The sequence below is a fragment of the Micropterus dolomieu genome, linkage group LG16 (genome assembly GCF_021292245.1).
Source record: "Micropterus dolomieu isolate WLL.071019.BEF.003 ecotype Adirondacks linkage group LG16, ASM2129224v1, whole genome shotgun sequence".
NCBI lineage: Eukaryota > Metazoa > Chordata > Actinopteri > Centrarchiformes > Centrarchidae > Micropterus > Micropterus dolomieu.
Window position 1 is genome coordinate 5,853,388 of NC_060165.1, and position 20,095 is coordinate 5,873,482.

Here is a 20,095-nt window from a genome sequence, read left to right on the forward strand (position 1 = left end):
GGGCTGTGCGGGTGCATCTGAAAAAAAAAAGCTGGGAAGTACAGTCCTATTTAGTAGTATTACTCATATCAAAAGTTTTAACTTATTATCTTATTAAGTACAAAGCTTGTCCTCTACAGATTTAATAATCATTTGGTGACTTTTGATGTTCCTATAATGATCACAGAAGGATTTAAACACATAGAAATATTTTATGCAATTACTGTCTGTGGTAATGATGAATGGTTATGTTGGTTATGAAGGATTATGTCTTGACCTCATATGGTGTTATTGTAGTAGCCTATTTTTATGGTATTCTTGATAACACCTATTGCAAAGATGTACTGGAGGATCCCTGTGGTTTTCCAGGGGAGAGTCTCTAGGTCAGGGCTCTGTTTGTATACAAAAGCACGTCACTGTGCGTAAAAAGTCTCCACCTCATACAGGCCACGCCTCATCCTCTTTACTTGTAGATGAGGGCTGATGCAATGCTCATCTTTATAAAAGGGTGACTCCCCACCCCTCCTCCAACAGAACAGGGTCTTCTCTCCGAGCATATCGCTACTCTGGGAATTTGGTTTAATTAGATTCAAATTCAAATTCTTTTCATTTTACACTTCGGTCAGAGTGTATTTGTTCGTTACTTGAACTGTTTCAGCTAGTGTTTTGAATCAGACCCCGTCTGGTAACAGGCCTATCCATTCATTCTTCAATTTATTCATATTTAACCTAAATACACTCAAGGATCACTCGGCTTTTGTGAAGAAATCGTCAGGACATTTGCTGTTTCTTTTTATACTGAGAGGATTTTACAGGCATCCTGCCACATCTTCATAAGGTAAGAACGCCGGCATCTTGTCATTTACAGACTGTCTGTCAGAAAATTACCGAGTGTAGGCGGCATAGTCTATCTGAGCTGCATGACAAGATATTACACTTTTTGGCTTGTTATTTGTACATAATTTTTTCATTATCTGTCCTTGGTTTGCATTTTGAATCTCATTAGTCCATTTCCTGCCATATTACCTGTAATTCTTTACCAGGTCAGTCCTGGTCCAAATAAATAAATAATGAAGCAGTGTGACGTACAGTGCTAGAACTTATGTCACAGGAATACAGAGAGTTTAAACAAAATCTGAGAGAAAAGGAGGTAATTTAAAGCTGTATCTGTGTGTAATTTGCACCGGCTCTAGTCCAGTGAACCAGAGCGCAAGCCTCTGCGCAAAATGGAAAGCGATGCCCATAAAGGGACAACACGTGCCATTGTTTCCATTGGAGCCGGCCATGGAAATCATGTTATGAAATGGATCTGGGGTAACGCCTTTTGGGCTCTGGGTGGATGTACATGTGCGCACTGTTCAGCCAAGAGAAAATATAATATTTATAAGAATGTCAGATTTAGAATATCCACACAAAGCTTTGCCTTGTTGTCATCTCATTCTACTTTATATGTGTTTAAAAATGTCCTGCGCAGGGGTAAAAGACGCTGACACACCCTTTTTACATTTCACTTCAAATGTATTTCGGAGGGAAATGTGCGCAAAGTCAGCGGCGCGTACTGCGGCTTTTTTTTTGTCATTCATGGTTTACAGCGGCGCTGAGGTGATGTCGGGTGCCGGTCTGGTATTTTTCCACTGCCGGTGCGTCACCCCCTCCCCCTTTCCTCTACCTCCTCCCCCCTGTATAAACAGTCACATGATCTGAGGAGCGTCTGCGGTGCGCGCCTGCTGACTATACTGATCATTAAAGAGAACGTGAACGCGCACAGACAGAAATTAAAATATATATATGTGCTCCTCTTTTCTGCTCTGAAATGTACAGCATGAAACAGCCCACTGCCAAAACTGAGATGAGCCGTTTGAACGTCTCCAACGAAGAAGACAGCATCAGCACCAACAGCAATGAGTATCCCTGTTCTAAGAAGGTCAACGGGTGAGGCTGCCTGTAAAATATACCTGAACACACAAAATGTTAGGGAAATAATTCTGAGCTGTAAATCATGTACGTCTACATAAACCACATTCCGTTATCTAAATTCTTCTGTCCTTTATTTTCTTTTTAAGCCAATACTCTGACGTGGAGGCAGAGAGTCAAAACTTCCTCCCTGAACACAACCTGGGCAAGAAGAAGTATGAGACCGAATATGTAAGAGCTTCTGCCATCCTCCAACAAAAGTATCGTCTTTGATCACATGTCTTTTTTTTCTAATTTCCTAACTCTGAACCTTTTAATTTCCCCACAGCACCAGGGCAATGCTTCCTTTGGCATGTCCGTCTTCAACCTGGGCAATGCCATCATGGGCAGTGGCATCCTGGGTCTGTCCTACGCTATGGCCAACACTGGCATCGCCCTGTTTGTGTACGTTTTTATCTTTTGTATTCAGGATTAATTAGGATCTTTTCCTCTTTTCTCTTTGAAAGTATTTTGGCCTTTTTACGAGCAGGACTTTAGAAGTAAAAAAGTACATAAATGAATAGTGATTTGACTGGTAATACCATGGCATAAACATCTACAAGGCACCTTCAGGCATCAGAGAGAATACAGTCACAGAGGGTGATGTCTTTAAGAAAACAACCACGCAATGTGGTTTTGTCTGATATAGGTCATGATGTACTGAACCTCTGCAAGATGTGTTTTTTTCCTGCCAGATGTGTGTGTGTGTGTGTGTGTATTTGCTTCACCCTAAGCTGTAGTCTACAACAGGGTCAATAGTTTACTAGTGGTCATTGCAACAGTTTAAGTATTTGCTGTCATGTTTGCTGTAGATACAACTGTGGAGAGAAAGTGGGAAAAAGAGAAAAGAAGTTCTCTTCAGGGCAAATTATGGGTTTTGATGAGAGCTCCCCCTATTGGTTATCCAGTGCATTGAATTACAACATTCACAGATTGCAGCCCATGTAAGCTGTTTTTCACATTGTTTGTCATCTGGATTCCATCTTTTGCATTAGTGTCAGTTACTTAGTGGTTTCTCACATTTCTGAGCCGAATTTCCTTAGGAAACCCACACTTATAACAACACTTTTTCTTAAGTCAAGTTAAGAAATACTTTCTAAAGAGGCACAAGCAGCACTGACTCCAAATCATCTTACTATCTCCCGAGACACGATGTGAAGCACTCAGGTGCCAATAACCAGCCAATGAAAGACCAGTACAGTGTCTTTTTCTGTTACTCATAGTAAACTACTATACTTGTGGTGCTATCAATTGGCAGTTGTATGTCAGTATAGAAACACAGGGAGTGGCAGGAGAATCAGCTTAGTTGAGCTAATCCCACTGCATTTGGGCCACGGTTACATAAGCGGAAAGCTAACATGCGTTCGCAGATCATGAATGGCGCACGCCGTGCCTCAATGTCAGCCTGCAGCTGACCAATCTGAGCCTTACGTCTGCCAGATAGCCGGATAATCCAATTCTTAATACGCAGTATGTTGCTCGTCTCATCAGCAATAACAGTTACAAAAAGCGAGCTAATCTCTGGCAGAACAAACTGACTGCCCGAAAAAGGTCATCCAAAGCATATATTTGTTGAGTCGCAGCGTATGAAGCGATAAGATACGAGTGATTATAATGTCAGAGGCAGGCAGGCAGGTGAGCTGCCAGTCAGAGGCTAAAAGGAGCTGGATGGTCACATGCCGCGAGGAGTCTTTACAGCATTGGTCTCAAATGGCCTGGGCATTAATTTTCACCTGGACTAATAATGCCCGGGCACTAAGTGCTGGCTCTGTAGCGTGCTCAGAGGATCCCATACAGGGAAACCTTTTGCCCTTTGCAACCTTGCTGATGCAGCTTGTGACTGAAAGAACCAGCACACCGGTGCTGCCTTCAAGGTTTTCTTTGCTGATCACAATGACAAATTGTGAGAAAATGACAAGTGATAATCTTCAGACTGCTGGGTCTGAAAGTCCCCAGGGTCCAAATTCTGTGATTGCTGAAATTCCTTTTTTAATTCCAAAGCAGATAGTTTGGCATAATCACTTTTCTTGAAACGAATATCAGTATTTTGAGAAACGTACATGTTGAGTTCCTGAAATAAGCAGAAATTTATGAAATCATCTTGTCCTCCTTCCAAAAGACATGATCTGAGTCACTAGAAGGCATCTTCTATGGTTCCAGGAAAGGAGTGTCTGACCTTCACGTTAGCTAAATGTCAATGGGTTTGTTTACCGCAGCACAGAAAATACATTTGTCACTGAATTGGCCTTTAAAGCCTCATGTTCAATACAAGTGTTCATTCTAAAAATTATCACACGTAAAAGCGCACCACTTCAGCATCAATCAGGACCAATTTCTGTGTATAATTATATTTGCGCCTTGTTTGCAATCAGCTAAAGTTCCCTCTTGTCTGTTTACAGGATTCTCCTCTCAGCTGTCGCCATTTTCTCCTTATATTCTGTCCACTTGCTGCTGAAGACGGCCAATGAAGGAGGTGAGTCAGTCAGGTATCCTTCCTTACTCCCCAGTGGCTTCTTTAAGTCCTTCTGAATGCCAAATCTTATTTTCTTTCTGTACTTCTTCTTCACAGGTGCACTGGTGTACGAGCAGCTGGGTTACAAAGCCTTCGGGATGCCGGGGAAACTGGCCGCTTCCTGCTCCATCACCATGCAGAATATTGGAGGTGGGACACTGGCATTTTAAAATCAAAGAAAACTTATTTTTAGTCTTACTTTTTTCTATATTTATCCACCATGTGTTTATTCCATGAGCTAAAACTCCCTCTGAAACTGACTGCACAGGGAAAAAAGCTCAGCAGACAAAACCCAGTGTGTGTATTTGAGTCAGAGTAGCTTCCATAAAAAACACGAGTCATTCTGCATGTGTTCTTGTTCTTGTTCTCTAGAAGCAACTTCCTTTTCCTTCCATTGGACTGACTCAGCCCCTCACCAAATATTAGACATCACACTATTAGTGGAGTTCCCTTCATGGACAGGACTGGGCTTATTTTACAGGGAAATGTACTAACTGCAGTTTTTGTCTTTACAGCCATGTCAAGCTACCTCTACATCGTCAAATACGAGCTGCCCATTGTCATTCAGTCCTTTGTGGGAACCAATGAGTGAGTGACCAAATATTTTATTAGCTTCCAAACTCAGAAAACACATTTGATCACCTGCAGGGAGAGCTGCAACGATTAATTAATTAGTTGTCAACTATTAAATTAATCAACAACTATTTTGATAATCAAGTGATTGGTTTGAGTATTTTAAAAAAAAACTGAATATCTTTGGGTTGTGGAGAAAACAAGATATTTGAGAACGTCATTTTGGGCTTTGGGAAACACAGACATTTTCCACCACGAATAAGCGATTAATCGAGAAAACATTGCTCCACAACATTGCTCCACAGCGCTATTAGTGGCCAAAAAATCAACAGGTTAGCTTTAATTTTCAGCGTCCTAACAGGACACATTATTTAGGGCTTTCCAGTAAAAAAAATACCAACTGTTTATATAATTTTCATACTGATACATTTTAGTTTAGTTTAGCAGATAAACAAAATCCAGAACAGAACACACACGGATATATTTTTGAAAAAAAACTCCATCTTGTTTAATATAAATGTCACACCTCAATATTAAACATTTATAAATAAATCAAATCTAAATAATGTTGAACTTTGTGAGTCCCTTAGGGGAGATTGGAACCTCTCCAACAAGTCTGACCAGATTTCTAAGAAATCTGTGGGCATCAGCCTCAGGCTAAGGAACAATTTCGATTGGATTTTTGTAGTGATTAGGACCTGACCATCCCACCATTTGTTTAGTAGTTTTGCAGCTTTAACTATTAACTTAATGTCAATACAACCTAGTTTACACATCCCAAAAGGAACATTTGCAGGGTCAATGCTGACGTGTTGGGAAACTTTACTAACAAACACATTTCCCAGACAGAACAGAAAAAGAATTTCATTCTAAATTAGATAAAAAGAGGCACTCGAGGTGTAGTGGCACATCAAGAAAAATGGCTGCCAGTTATTTTTCAACTGGCAGCCAAAGCGTCTTTGTCCTTCTGTTGGAGGAGAGGAGGGGGGTCTGGGTGCTTTAATAGGAACGGACAGTGCTCAGTCTCTCCGAGCGGCCCTTCAAAGAGCCCTTTTAGAAGAAGCAGCTGGTGCCACATCGAGACATAGCGCGGGATGAGCTCACCGCAACCTCGTTTCATGTTTAAAAAATTGATGTGGTTCGGTTCCTCAGTGCTGCTTTGTTAAATCTATTTGTGCGAGTGATGCAGTCATCTTGCGCAGGCCACGTTTGTGTCAGCTGACATACAGATGTTGGTTAAATCTCCGACGACAAGCTGTGTCAGAGCAGCAGCTGAGGCGTTTGATCAGACCTGAAGCTTCACATACTGCTAATCAGAAGATGTGAAAGGAATGTGAGGTTTTCTGCACAGTGAAGTCTGTTTTAGTGTAAATTAGTTTACATGTCGTGCTGGTTACTCAGTGTGTCTTCAGCTTGGAGAAAGATGACTGTATATGTGATCAAAGACACTAGTGTCCTGAAAAAGATGACAAAAAATTATAAAATATATAGCTTTTCTCATCTTTCCTACTGCAAAAAGTACCTTTCATTAAATACGAATATGTCACATATATTACATATATAATATTCCTGCCTTTGTGTTTCAATGCAGGGTAAGAAATTTGACTTTGAAGCTCTGAAGTTGTTCCAGTGTTAAAATTAGATGAGGACGCGTGGGAAAATAATTGTCAAATTATTTATGATTTATCGTGTACATTACAAAGTATAGCTTGCATTTCGAACTTTGTAAAAATAAAAAATGAAAAATCTAATTTAAATTAAACTACAATGTTATACATTTGACAAAGAAACATAAATCTCCAGTCACATAATGATTAATTAATGACTTCAGCTGTATCACTAACATGTTGTTCCGTAATGTTGTGTTTCAGGGAATGGTACACTAACGGTAACTACCTGGTGCTGCTGGTGACACTCGTTATAATCCTGCCTCTGTCACTGCTCAGGAACTTGGGTAAGAAAAGTGTGTGTGTGCGTGTGTGTGTGTGTGTGTGTGTGTGTGTGTGTGTGAGAAAGACTTGTGAAATAATAAAAGAACCAAAAAAGATTCTGATTCTGCAGTCTTAAAATAGTAATAAACTCTTTTACGCCCACAGGTTACCTCGGTTACACCAGTGGTCTGTCACTGCTCTGCATGGTGTTCTTTCTGATTGTGGTGAGTAAAACCCACCTGTTCCCTCCACACAGAAATGTATTTCCTACACACACCGTTTTATCACGAGCCAGCCTGTTGAGTCTTAGTCAGAGACAAATTTCAGTTTTTCCATGAAATCTGAGGGAAATACAACTAGCTAGAGTCATAAAACACTGTAACAGAACAAAATGAACTACTGAACTTTGGCTTTCTTTGGTATCTTTTTAAGATTGGGCTTCAGGTGCTCACAGTGGTCTGGTTTCAGGGGTTTTTGCTTCCCATGATGAGTTACATGCAGTTTCAAAGGCTTTTTAACCAGAAAGAAAATAAAGTTCTACTGAATATCAGCCCAAAATGTTAGCTCGTTTAGTTTAAAATCTGTTATCTTGTCCTCCAGGTGATCATCAAGAAGTTCGAGATCCCATGCCCTTTGCCGCACGACTTCCATGCTCTGAACAAAAACAGCAGCAAAGTACTGAACATATCCGACCAGAACACTACCGCTGTGGACTACAGCGAGGACGCATGCACACCAAAATACTTTGTCTACAACTCTCAGGTGAGGAAATGAGATGCAAAACATCTGGAGAATTGAAATTTAAACTAAAACAAAAATTGGATCTAATATTTTGGTGACATATTCACTAAATTAAGTACATTTTTTCCAGACTGTCTACGCTGTTCCTATTCTGACCTTCGCCTTCGTGTGCCACCCTGCCATCCTGCCCATGTACGAGGAGCTCAAAGAGTGAGTGCACGCAGCTTTCATTTCATCATGTTCACCCAAACTTTAAACAGCAGCTGCTTTCTTATCAGCGTTTTCACATTTATTTTAAACTCAAGAGTTTAAATAATAAAAACTGTGTTCTAGTGTCTAAATGAAACATCCCCTCTTCTCCAAACAGCCGTTCCCGCAGAAAGATGCAGGGCGTTGCCAATGTGTCCTTCCTGGCCATGTTCATCATGTACCTGCTGGCCGCCCTCTTCGGATATCTGACCTTCAACTGTGAGTCTAAACCATCATTTAATGTGTGGTTGAATGTATGGTGGCAGCAGTGGTGTAGTCTAGTTTTTTTTCTAGTGAGTATACTGTGATTTTTCCCTCCCAGCCTCATACTCCCCCATCCCAGCGTGACGTCCCATGAGCGCCACTATTCTCACTAATAAATACTGTATGCATTTACATGTAATAGAGAGCATTCTGAAGGACTGCTTAGGCTATGTGTTATCAACAACGCAAAGACTTTAACAGCCAATGACAGTTACAGGTGGGAAAGGGCGTCACACAGTGTGTGTGACATTTTAGGGTTCAGATTAGAGTTGTGACAAAACACTTAGCATATGAGATGTGACAATCCAGAATATTGGGGTCACGAGATCAAGACTAGAAGATATTTTAATAGCATTTAAAGAAATATTCATTGATGAGTATACGACTGGGGGGTCAAGATTTTGATCATTAAACGTTTAATTTCCTGCATTCTGGAGACATTTTCAGCACCAATTTATGGTGGAAATGTCTAATGTTTAGTGTTAATCACCATCTAACTCAGCCAGTTAGGAGCTACATTTAGCCTTAGATGTTATATGAATCTGGTTTTATCATCTGGCAATTTTCAATGCACATTTCACAGTGCAAGTTGCAACTATTATTAACAATGATGGAAAGCTGAGGCTTTTCAGTAGCAGTAATAACAATGAACACAGGCCTATGTGCAGTTCTATCACCCAAACTCATTCATTACAGAATATTAGCACTGAGGACACCAAAAGTTGTCCACATCCTCCCAAGCTCACTTGGGAAAAACCATGACAAAAACCATTGTCAAACGTAGGTTATGTACTGTATCAGCTTAAATGCATGAGCAAGCATCCAGGAACTGCTACTACTGCACACACACACACACACACACACACTATCCCGCATTCATTGATCCACCACAAAAACGTTAGTTACTTAGTTCTAGTTTCAATTCAATAAACCAACAATGCTGTTACAGTTCCGTTAATGATAGTGTTAATGATAACATAGGCCTATATACTATTTTCACTCACCAGGTAACGTTACGTTAGCATCAGCCTCATCTGGCTCGTTTTCTGTGGGTTAGGGTTAACCCCGTGTGAAAGTTCTGTCACAAAACGATGTTATGTATCATCTCGCTATTTTAAGTAGGTATCCGGAAATCTTTGAACATTCCTAGTGGGTATACGACGTATACCTGCGTATCACGTAGACTACACCAATGGGTGGCAGGCATTTAGCTGACCAGTTTTGACATGAAGCAGATTCTATAATCCTAAAGGTAAAGGTACTTTATAGTCACATACTCATACATATAGCGAAATTCATTCTCCCCATTTAACCCATTCCTTAAGGTAGCAGTGGGCAGCCACTGTGGAGTGCCCGGGGACCAACTCCAGATCTTTATCAGTGTCTAGGTCAATGGCACTGACTGAAGAACCTAACATGTTTTTTGATTTTTTTACCTTTACCTTAAGAAAGCAACAAAGAGTTAATCGTAACAGTGTGGGTTTACAAGCGGCCATTGTTCCTGAATTGGAAATGTCAAAGCAAATCAATCATCCAAAGTTAAGGGAAGGTGCTTCAAGGTCTAAATTAAATAATGAGTGTCCCTCTTGGAACAAACCGCTCCCGACAAAACTTGAGGCCTGTCCAAGACTGTGAAAAACCCCACCTGATGCAGCTGATCAGTGTGCCACCTGTTTGTCATGGCAGGAGTTAGTGCACAGGAATGTTCTGGAACAGGGACGTGCACGGACATTTTGGGGGGCAGGGGCTCAAGTGGAAAAAAAGGAGCACTTCTGATATATTTTGAATAACTGACTGCACCAAGGAGAGGGACATTAAAATAAATGGTTTAAATACTTTTTGTTTCACATGCAAAATGACCTTCAGCTTCACACAGCCAAGCAACATAATACTGAATTGCCTGAATCCATGAATGTAGTGATCAAATACATTATTATTATTATTATTATTACCACTCTCGCCAGGGCTGGACTGATAATCCGGCTTACCGGATGACGCACCTTTGGGTGTAACGTAAATTATTTATTTATATAGGCCTAATTGGTTTTTAAAAACGGGCCAACAATCGGCCGTAAAGCATGGACAGCGACCCATTGGGTAATTTTCTATACTGACACTGGGCCGGCCCAATCACATCTCTTACTAGCCCCCACCCCCTCTGCTCTCTGTTTCTTGCGTTGCGGACCAGAAAAAAAAAACCCATTCTTCAGACGGCTGCCGCCAAATGCGCGAAAAATAACAGATATTTGCTACCGGGGCTGCAGTAGCTTTAACATCAGCTGCAGTACCCTGCGTAGTGCAGGCACAGGCGCCTGAAGGAGTAAAGCCGACAGGCAGAGGAGGCATGTGGAAGCGAAGCAGACAGACAAAGTGACAGGGCCGAGTGAGAGAGAGAGCAGGAGGAGAGTGGAGGTGAGGCGGTAAGCAAGGAGTAGCTGTAGCAGTAGGGAGGGTCATTTACAGTGGGGACACCGGGGACATGTAGCCACCACTTATTGAAAGCATTTGTTAAAAATGTTCTGAAAAATGGCTTGCATCAAGAAATGTTTTGAGAAAGGTTTATTTGCACACTAAGCCTGCAATGCAATGTAAATTTAGAAGAAACCTCTGCGTTAAGTAAGTAAGTAACTTAAGCAAAAAATTGTCAGAGGACCACAGGGACCGCGACTGAGTGTAGGGATGGAGTAGATCTGTGAGGTAGTGAGGTGCAAGTCCATGGAGAGATTTGTACGTCAGTAGGAGGATTTTATATTTGATCCAGGACTTAAATGGCAGCCAGTGGAGCTTCTTCAGGATGGGAGTGATGTGAAGTCCAAGTTCTGTGTGGTCGAGCATCCTTGCTGCAGAGTTCTGGACATACTGGAGTCTGTCAGTAGCCTTGCTGGGCAGACCGAACATGATACCGTTACAATAGTCAAGTCGGGAGGTGATGAAGGAGTGGATGAGGGTAACAGCTGCAGAGTTGGAGATGTTCTGAAGATCTGAATCTGAAGATACCCAGGTTGCGTACTTGAGGGGATGCAGAGATTGAGCAGTCATCCACGTCCAGTGTGATGTCACCAACCTTTTTGAGAAGTGACTGTGGGGCAAACACCATGAGTTCTGTTTAGTCTTTATTGAGTTTGAGGAGGTTACTGTCCATCCAGTTCTTGATGTCCTTCAGGCAGTTAATAAGCGAGATGTGTTACCCCAATGTGGGTGGTGTCATCCGTAAACTTCAGGAGCTTTACGTACTGGAGACTGGAGGTGCAGCTGTTGGTGTACAGGGAGAAGATAAGAGGGGAAAGAATGCAGCCCTGAGGGGATCCAGAACTGATGGTCCTGAAGTCAGAGAGATGTTTTCCCAGCTTAACATGCTGCTTTCTGTCCTTCTGGAAGTCTGTGATCCACCAAATAATGCTCCCACCACAGAATCATTTTATAATTGTACTACTACTCACTCCATGTGTACTGTACGGAGATGCGGAGCATGTTGAAATACTATATTATACCATCTTTATTTAAGATATCAGGGGTAGCGTATTCTGATGTTACTGACGATCAGCCACTTTCTCGACTGCATTGCCAACAGCAAGGTTACACTCAGCACCCTTCTTTCTATACGTGTCACATATTGCGTTCGTGAATCGTGCTGCGCATGCTTCAGGTCTAAAAGGTCTCTGTGTTTCAACACAGTGAACGTGGAGTCTGAGCTGCTGCACACCTACTCTAAGATCTACAAGGATGATGTGTTGCTGCTGATCGTCCGCCTGGCTGTGCTGGCCGCCGTCACTCTCACCGTCCCCGTGGTGCTTTTCCCTGTAAGTATCAAAGAGATCGAGCACATCTTAGATTATTGCTGGCACAAGATTTTAGGGGATCATAAAGGATAACCTCTCTTTTTGTCCCTCTCTCTCTCTGTAGATTCGTACCTCTGTAAACCAGCTCCTGTGCACCTCTAAGGAATTCAGCTGGATCCGCCACACCATCATCACTGTGGCCCTGCTGGCCAGCACCAACGCCCTGGTCATCTTTGTCCCCAGCATCAGGGACATTTTTGGCGTCATCGGTGGGTGTCTTTGAGCGTGTTAATGCATATGATGCCACAAAAAGCGTCTCAAATACAAAATGAGGCTAAAATTCCAAATGTCTCCCCTCACACAGGCGCTTCTGCTGCTGCCATGCTCATCTTCATCCTGCCCTCGGCTTTCTACATCAAACTGGTGAAGAAAGAGTCCATGAAGTCTGTGCAGAAGATCGGGGTAAGGAGTGAGATCTTACATCTACAGGGACGTTAGAGAATTAGGAGAGACTGTTGCAAGAAAGTGAATATGCATACTGCCAAGCTTTTCACGTCACTCAGTGTGAACACTTTAGCTAAATGTGAAATTGTTCTCCTGTCCAGGCCACTGCCTTCCTGCTGTTGGGCTTCGTGGTCATGATCGGCAGCATGATCCTCATCATCCTGGACTGGGTCCACAATGCCTCAGCCAGCTCGGACTCAGCCGACGGACACTAAAGCTCCACCTCCTGCTGGGCCTGTCGAGGAGAGGGAGGCTCTCAGCGCAAGATTGCTACAGCCGCGCAACCAACAAAGATCAGAAACCTATTGTAAAATGAAAAACACAAGAACTCACTTGATGCTCGCCTTTGACTTCCTGAGCGACGAACCATGCCATTCCAAGAGAATGTATCCGAACTTTGTACAGTACGCTGTTATAGGCCACAGAGATGGTGTTTTCCTTGTTTTTCCTCTTTTTATCCTAACCTTTTTTGTTGTCGTTTTTGCTTTTAATGTTTTGTGTAGTTATGGTACAGCTGAGAACAAATATTTGAAGGTGCCTCAAATCAGAGACGATATAGTTGTAGAGTTGAAAATGCAGCTTACACTCACGTACAGTATTACGTGCGCACGAGTGTGGCTGTAACCTCGGAGCTCGGAAACAACACATCCTGCTGAAAAAGTATGCGAATGTCCTGAATATTGACAGGAGGCAACTGACTTGAACGTTTATCCTCAAAGACGATTAAGTTCCTTCCAACATTTGTTGTTTTTTTACTTTGCCAAAAATGTATTTGTGAAGAATCTTTGTATATTGAAAAGCACTTACTGTTCAGCACACAAAACAGATTTGTCAGTTTTCACAGGCGAGGCCTACTACACCGCCTATTCAGTATTCGTACAAATGTTTTATGACCTTGCTTATAGCATCAGCTTTCCTGGTAAAACATAGTGCAGGACCTGCTTTTTCAAACACGACACTGGGAGCTGCAGAGTATCTCACAAGAGGACTCTTTGAAACTGTATTTACTCTTTATAACATGCTGAAGATCTTGTTGGAGTAGCGTGTGCAGCAACGAGACTACTGCTTCAAGACCTGGAGGCCACTGAGCCTGCAGTTCCCCCTTCCCTGGAATGGGAGGGGGAAACTTAAAAATGTTTTCTTTATGGGAGAATACTTTGAATTTGACCACATGCAGTGGTTGTAATATACCTGTTAAACTTGCAAAAATGAAAAACCAGAAGTCAAATGTGCTCTCAAACTCTGACAACCAAACAACAACAAAGAAGTATACAGAGAGCATCTGTCACATGTATTTTGAGTGTTTTTACATATAGTTGCGAAGTATTCTGCTTTCAAAATGTTTCACAAGGAAGAACTTGATAGCTCAACGTGGACTTGTCTCCTGTTGAGTTGTGAACCTCTCATCTGACGGTGCACTGTGCTTCCAACACTAACTTAACATCAAACTGTTATTGTCCAACATCTATTTATGGAAGACCGTTAAAATCAATGTAATTTTATCTATTTTACTATATTTATATAATATGTATATATATATGTATATATATCTATTGAGTTCAACTGTATATACGCTTTGTTTTGTTTTAACTTTTTACAATAATGCATTGGAGCCGTAGAACATAAACAAAAAACCCCAAGAAGGGGAATTTGTGAAATTGAATTGTCTCCAATACACCAGAGCTTCAACTGTTCATCTCCATTAAGACTGACTGAAATATCCTACTGTGTTAATTCTGTGAAAAGTGTGTTGTATGTGGGAGCCACTGATACAGCGGCACCAGTCTTTGTTTACTTTTTGGCCCCTAAACACAAAAATGGATCAGCAAAATGTTCTTCACGCACATCTTGGTTAAAGAGTACGTCAGCCATCTCTTGACCTCAGGAGCAAGGAGGGCTTCGTCTGCCAGTTTTACACTCTTGTTTCAATGAAACACTATGTACATCCTGTAAATAATGTCCAAGTAAAATCAAAGAATCTATCACAATGACTGTTGGTGTTCCTTTTGCCTGAGCAGAGTTTGTAAATGCAGTTTATGAGGACAAGAAGTTAAAACTGGTGTGGATTTGTACCAGGTCCTCCATCATGCACTGACAGGAACCTCCAAATGTCTGGTTAGATTGTTGTCAGAATGCAGGTCAACCACAACAGCGCCCACTAGGGGGCCTTACTCATGACAAACACATTTTGTTTTAAATACAGTATAGTCTCAAGTGCCAATGACAGGATCCAAGCAGATTATGAACATCTGGACAGACATTAAGAAAAGATTCACTTTTTAATGAGAGTGTTTATTATTTAAAATTCTTGGAACAGTGACGGATGAGGAAGGGAGATTCTGAGCCAACCGCACAGAAAAGGCTGTGTAGGTGAAGAGTTTAAGGGTGCTTTTACACCTGGCATCGTCATTTAGTTTGGTTGAATCGCACTACTGTTTTCCCCCTAGGTGCGGTTCGTTTACGCAGGTGTGAATGCAGCACTAAGGTGTGCACCAAAACCGGACTGAACAAGTGGCCCGAGACCTCCTTGGAGATGGTGGTCTCTGTATGCTTTCATATTAACTCTGGTGCAGTTCGCTTATGTGGAATCAAACAAACTATATTTTTTTCACTTGGTCTGGACCAAACGAACCGAACTACAGGTGTGAAAGCACCCTAAAAGTAAAAATAGGATGTAATGGGAATTTCATGAGAACCATCTTTAAAACACTGCCATGTAACTAATCTCACTAGGGGCCTCCAGCCTCTTGGGTATGGGATCAATGAAAGGTAAATGTGTGTGATGCTTTAACATATGTCCAGAGGGGTCAAGACTTTAAGTGGTTCACCACATGTACCTTGGACATGGTGTCTTTCTATAGATCCGGATTGAGTGTATGGCAGGCTAGGTGAACAGACTCAAGAGCGGACTCGGGGCAGGTTTAAATCCAGGAATTTAAAGTTTATTGAAAAACGGGGTGTGAGCGGAGCAGACCAGGGAATGGAGACCAGCGAGTGGATTTCCAGGCAGGGGCAGAATCTCCAGGCAGGCAGTGATCCTGAGCACAGAGAGACAAGGTAAATTGAACTCACAAGAAACAAACAGAACATGCAACTCAAGATTTGTAGGGCGCAGCACAAATACCACTGAGGTAAGCTGACGATCTGGAGACGAGTGAGGTGAAGAACCGGGTTGATATACTGCAGAGTCTTGATTAGTGGAATGTGGATGTGCTGGTGGAGGTGGAGCGCCAGGCCCAGAGTGAGAAGCCACGCTCAGACAACACAGAGAGACAGACAGACTAACAGGAGACACAGGGAGGGAAGAGAACATAAACACAAGGGGTCGGGGAGGAGAACTGCAGACTCATAACACCATGTTCCTCTGATGAGATAGTACTCCAACCCTGAGACTAAGATAAAAGCTGCATATGCTGTTACACTGCAGCTCACTCAGATGATACACTCTGATGCGTATGTGTCCCTGTGAGTTCCTTCTGCAGAAGACTTGAATAAAATTCACAGAAAGACAAGTGTTTGCCTGAGCTGTTTATTTAAACATGCTTTTTCCCACCACAAGGACTAATAGAATCAGCAACATAGCAGTAGATAGGACACATCAGGATGTCCTCAGCAGGTGAATCCATTTCTCTTTGAACAATCTTTGTTGCCATTTAAATTAGCTTTTAGCATCATCTCTTGCAGAAGTTGGAAGAAGGACCATAATATTAGCTCCAATTTCTTGATAATCATAAAAATGCTATAATATACATGGAATCAATTATTTCTTCAGTCTTGATCTTTGACATGAAGGTTTTCCAGTATACACTGGTTAGGCTCATTCCTTCCTTAAATATTTCATATCTGGGTGTACTTTAACATCTCTATAGACAGGTGGGTGCTACACATTGGTGGTGGTTGAGGCGAGTCCCCCCCACTTCACTGTGAAGTGCTTTAAGTTTCCATGATAAAGCGCTATGTAAATGTAATGCATTATTATTATTATTATTATTATTCCACAGATATGAGCTAGAATGCACCTTTTATCCTCTCCACAGTCTCCATCCTCCGAAGCCTGAAAAGCATTCAACAAAATGACACAAGTAATAACGTAATTATAACCACTTAAATGATCGAAGGGTATGCTTAAATTATATTTTTTCCAAAGACTAAAATGACAACAAAATTTTCCCACATATTGTTCACAAATCTGTCAAAATCTATGTTAGTGAGCACTTCTCCTTTGCCGAGATAATCCATCCACCTCATACGTGTGGCATATCAAGATGCTGATCAGACAGCATGGGTATTACACAGATGTGCCTTAGGATTTATATATACACATATCATTTCCTAACTATTTATGTATCTCTAAATATCTATCAATCTATATCTATCCATCTCTTGTGAGGCAACAGCAACCTAAAACAAAACAGGGCAAAAGACAGAAAACCATAGTTGGGTGCATATCACAACAACTTTCTCAAAATAAACTGAGAGGGCAACAATTTACAAGCACTTAGGCTGTAGCTGTAAGCAAAAATAAGATACTCAAAAGTCCTTCCTATACTGAGGTGGGTAACCCAAAAACATGGCTTTGCACTAACTGTACCAGGCCAGGCGCACCACTCCATGCAGTGTCTGAACTGTGGTTTGACCCACTGATCGCTGAGCAATCACTGAGTGTCACGCCACAAGCCAAGCCAGTGTTCGGTTCACTGTCTGTTGAGCTGGCTGGAAGATGCTTACTGCTCATACGAGGTTGCAACTGCTGATGTGCACTGCACTGTGGTCTCAAGCGCCTGCTGTGACTTCCAAAGGCTTTTCAACCTCCCCCTGGAACTTACATTAATCAGGCACACCTGAAAGTAGGAAGGACAACTATCTGAGAGAGACAGACGAGAGAGAAAGGAGCATCACAGAACAAACACACCAAAACAAATACACGACCCTTGATTTTAAAAAAAAATTCACGTATAGAGCAGCTGCAGCAACAAAGAACATTTGTAAAAGGTCTTTCATACCAAATGTAATAACCTCTCTCAATTCATAAACATGTCTCTACACTGGAATCACATCTGTTATTGTCTGTACTGTATATGTTGTAGTGTTGTAGTCAAGACCGCCCAAACCGTGACCAAGTCAAGACCAAGACCAGACTTTATCGAGACCGAGACAAGACCAAGACTTTTAGGGGCTGAGACCAAGTCGAGACCAAGACCAGTTCCCCACATTACATGATACACAATAAACTGTGTAACGAGATCATAGGTACTTCTCAAATTGATCTGAAAGATCCACATTCCCATTAAAACACCCACATACAAACACTGAGAGCTGAAATCAACATAAGCATCTTTATTCAACACTTAAGATCGCGGGGAGTGGTAACAGTCATTAACAGTAAGAACACATTCTTAATTAGGGTTATTGGTTGCATTTGAGGCAATATGTTTTACATCCAATCAAAGTTAGAATGTTAACAAATAAATCAGATAATGCACAACCAATTTATTGATATTTCCAAAGTTATGGTCTTGACTGGTCTTGAAATAAAATCCTGAGTCCTCAATGTCCTTATATATATGTGGCTGCAGGTACTGTGGCAGCCACCAGGGGGAATGCAATAGCTGAATGCCATGGAAACACATCTTACATCTCCTCTCACAGAATAGAATAGAATATCAACACAAGTACAACAAAATTAAGGGGATTACTTTTTCAGTGCAAGACAGGTAATAAAATATAAAAACAAAGAAAACATAAAAACAACAGATATACTCATTATAATTATATAATCATTCATTCAGCAATACAGCACAGGCTCTTGTAACTTGTAAAAGTAAAAATAAAATGTAAACTCCATTAGTGAATTATTTTATGGCAGAATTTAATGTTCTAACGGTGGTTTTGTGCTTTCCTGAGGCATCAGAAACAATGTAGTTCTTCCAGACAGGGAAAGGGCAGCCGACGATTTGGTGTGCGACCTTTATGATCCCCTGGAGCGCTTTCCTCTGCGCCACTGTGCAGCTGGAGAACCACACACAGAGACACTGTTCACTGTTGCTTCATCTGGTACGTGATTTAAAATATCCACCATGTCTTTTAAGGTCATGTAAGATAGAGTCTCTTTCTGTGTGTTTCTCTGTAGGTGTGAATTGCGAGCGTTGTGTCTTCTTCACTCCAGTGAATATCTTTCATGCCTAAGACATGTTTTAGTGTGTGTGTTTGTGTGTGCGCCTGTGACAGAAGCCGTTTCTGTCCGTGCCATTTTGTGCATGATGTGAAACACCGTGCAGCCCAGCATGTGTGTAACGTTCAATGTGACTGGCATAAAACGCTCGGCCCAGTCATCGGTCATGGCTGATTAAGCTGAAAACCGGTGCTGATGATTTATGTCAAAAATGCTACCTAAAAATGCTGCCGTTTTGCTACTGTAGCAGTACTGAGTCTTTAGATTTGCGCTGCCCTATCGAAAAATGCTACCTTATATGTTCCCATTTCCAATTGTGCAGGCTTTAGATTTTTGATATTGCTCAACATCAACTACAGTCTCAACAGCATGCCAGACAATAAGGTTGCATAAATTTACAGCAAATACCACAACACGACAGCAAATACCACAACACGACAGTAAAACACCACAACACGACAGTAAAGCACCACAACACGACAGCAAACGCCACAACATGACAGCAAAACACCAAAACAGTAAAACACCACAACACGACAGTAAAACACCACAACACGACAGTGAAGCACTACAACACGACAGTAAAACACCACAACAGGACAGTAAAACACCAAAATAGTAAAACACCAAAACACAACAGTAAAACACCACAACACGACAGCAAACGCCCCAACATGACAGCAAAACACGAAAAACAGTAAAACACCACAACAGTAAAACACCACAACACGACAGCAAATGCCACAACATGACAGCAAAACACGAAAAACAGTAAAACACCACAACAGTAAAACACCACAACACGACAGCAAATGCCACAACATGACAGCAAAACACGAAAAACAGTAAAACACCACAACAGTAAAACACCACAACACGACAGCAAATGCCACAACATGACAGCAAAACACGAAAAACAGTAAAACACCACAACAGTAAAACACCACAACACGACAGCAAATGCCACAACATGACAGCAAAACACGAAAAACAGTAAAACACCACAACAGTAAAACACCACAACACGACAGCAAATGCCACAACATGACAGCAAAACACGAAAAACAGTAAAACACCACAACAGTAAAACACCACAACACGACAGCAAATGCCACAACATGACAGCAAAACACGAAAAACAGTAAAACACCACAACAGTAAAACACCACAACACGACAGCAAATGCCACAACATGACAGCAAAACACGAAAAACAGTAAAACACCACAACAGTAAAACACCACAACACGACAGCAAATGCCACAACATGACAGCAAAACACGAAAAACAGTAAAACACCACAACAGTAAAACACCACAACACGACAGCAAATGCCACAACATGACAGCAAAACACGAAAAACAGTAAAACACCACAACAGTAAAACACCACAACACGACAGCAAATGCCACAACATGACAGCAAAACACGAAAAACAG

The 20,095-nt window shown here is 41.6% G+C and overlaps 1 protein-coding gene across 1 annotated transcript; it reads left to right on the forward strand.

The window, feature by feature from the left end:
* Positions 1-512: 512 nt before the first annotated feature.
* Positions 513-14,467, forward strand: LOC123984600 (sodium-coupled neutral amino acid transporter 2-like). The gene is made up of 16 exons (XM_046071562.1): positions 513-817; positions 1,801-1,911; positions 2,043-2,124; positions 2,222-2,337; positions 4,332-4,405; positions 4,502-4,594; positions 4,960-5,032; positions 6,889-6,971; positions 7,114-7,172; positions 7,549-7,710; positions 7,820-7,899; positions 8,057-8,157; positions 11,878-12,002; positions 12,106-12,250; positions 12,346-12,443; positions 12,587-14,467. The coding sequence occupies exons 2-16, from the start codon at positions 1,802-1,804 to the stop codon at positions 12,698-12,700; spliced, it is 1,515 nt and encodes a 504-aa protein (XP_045927518.1). The 5' UTR covers positions 513-817; position 1,801; the 3' UTR covers positions 12,701-14,467.
* Positions 14,468-20,095: the final 5,628 nt, after the last annotated feature.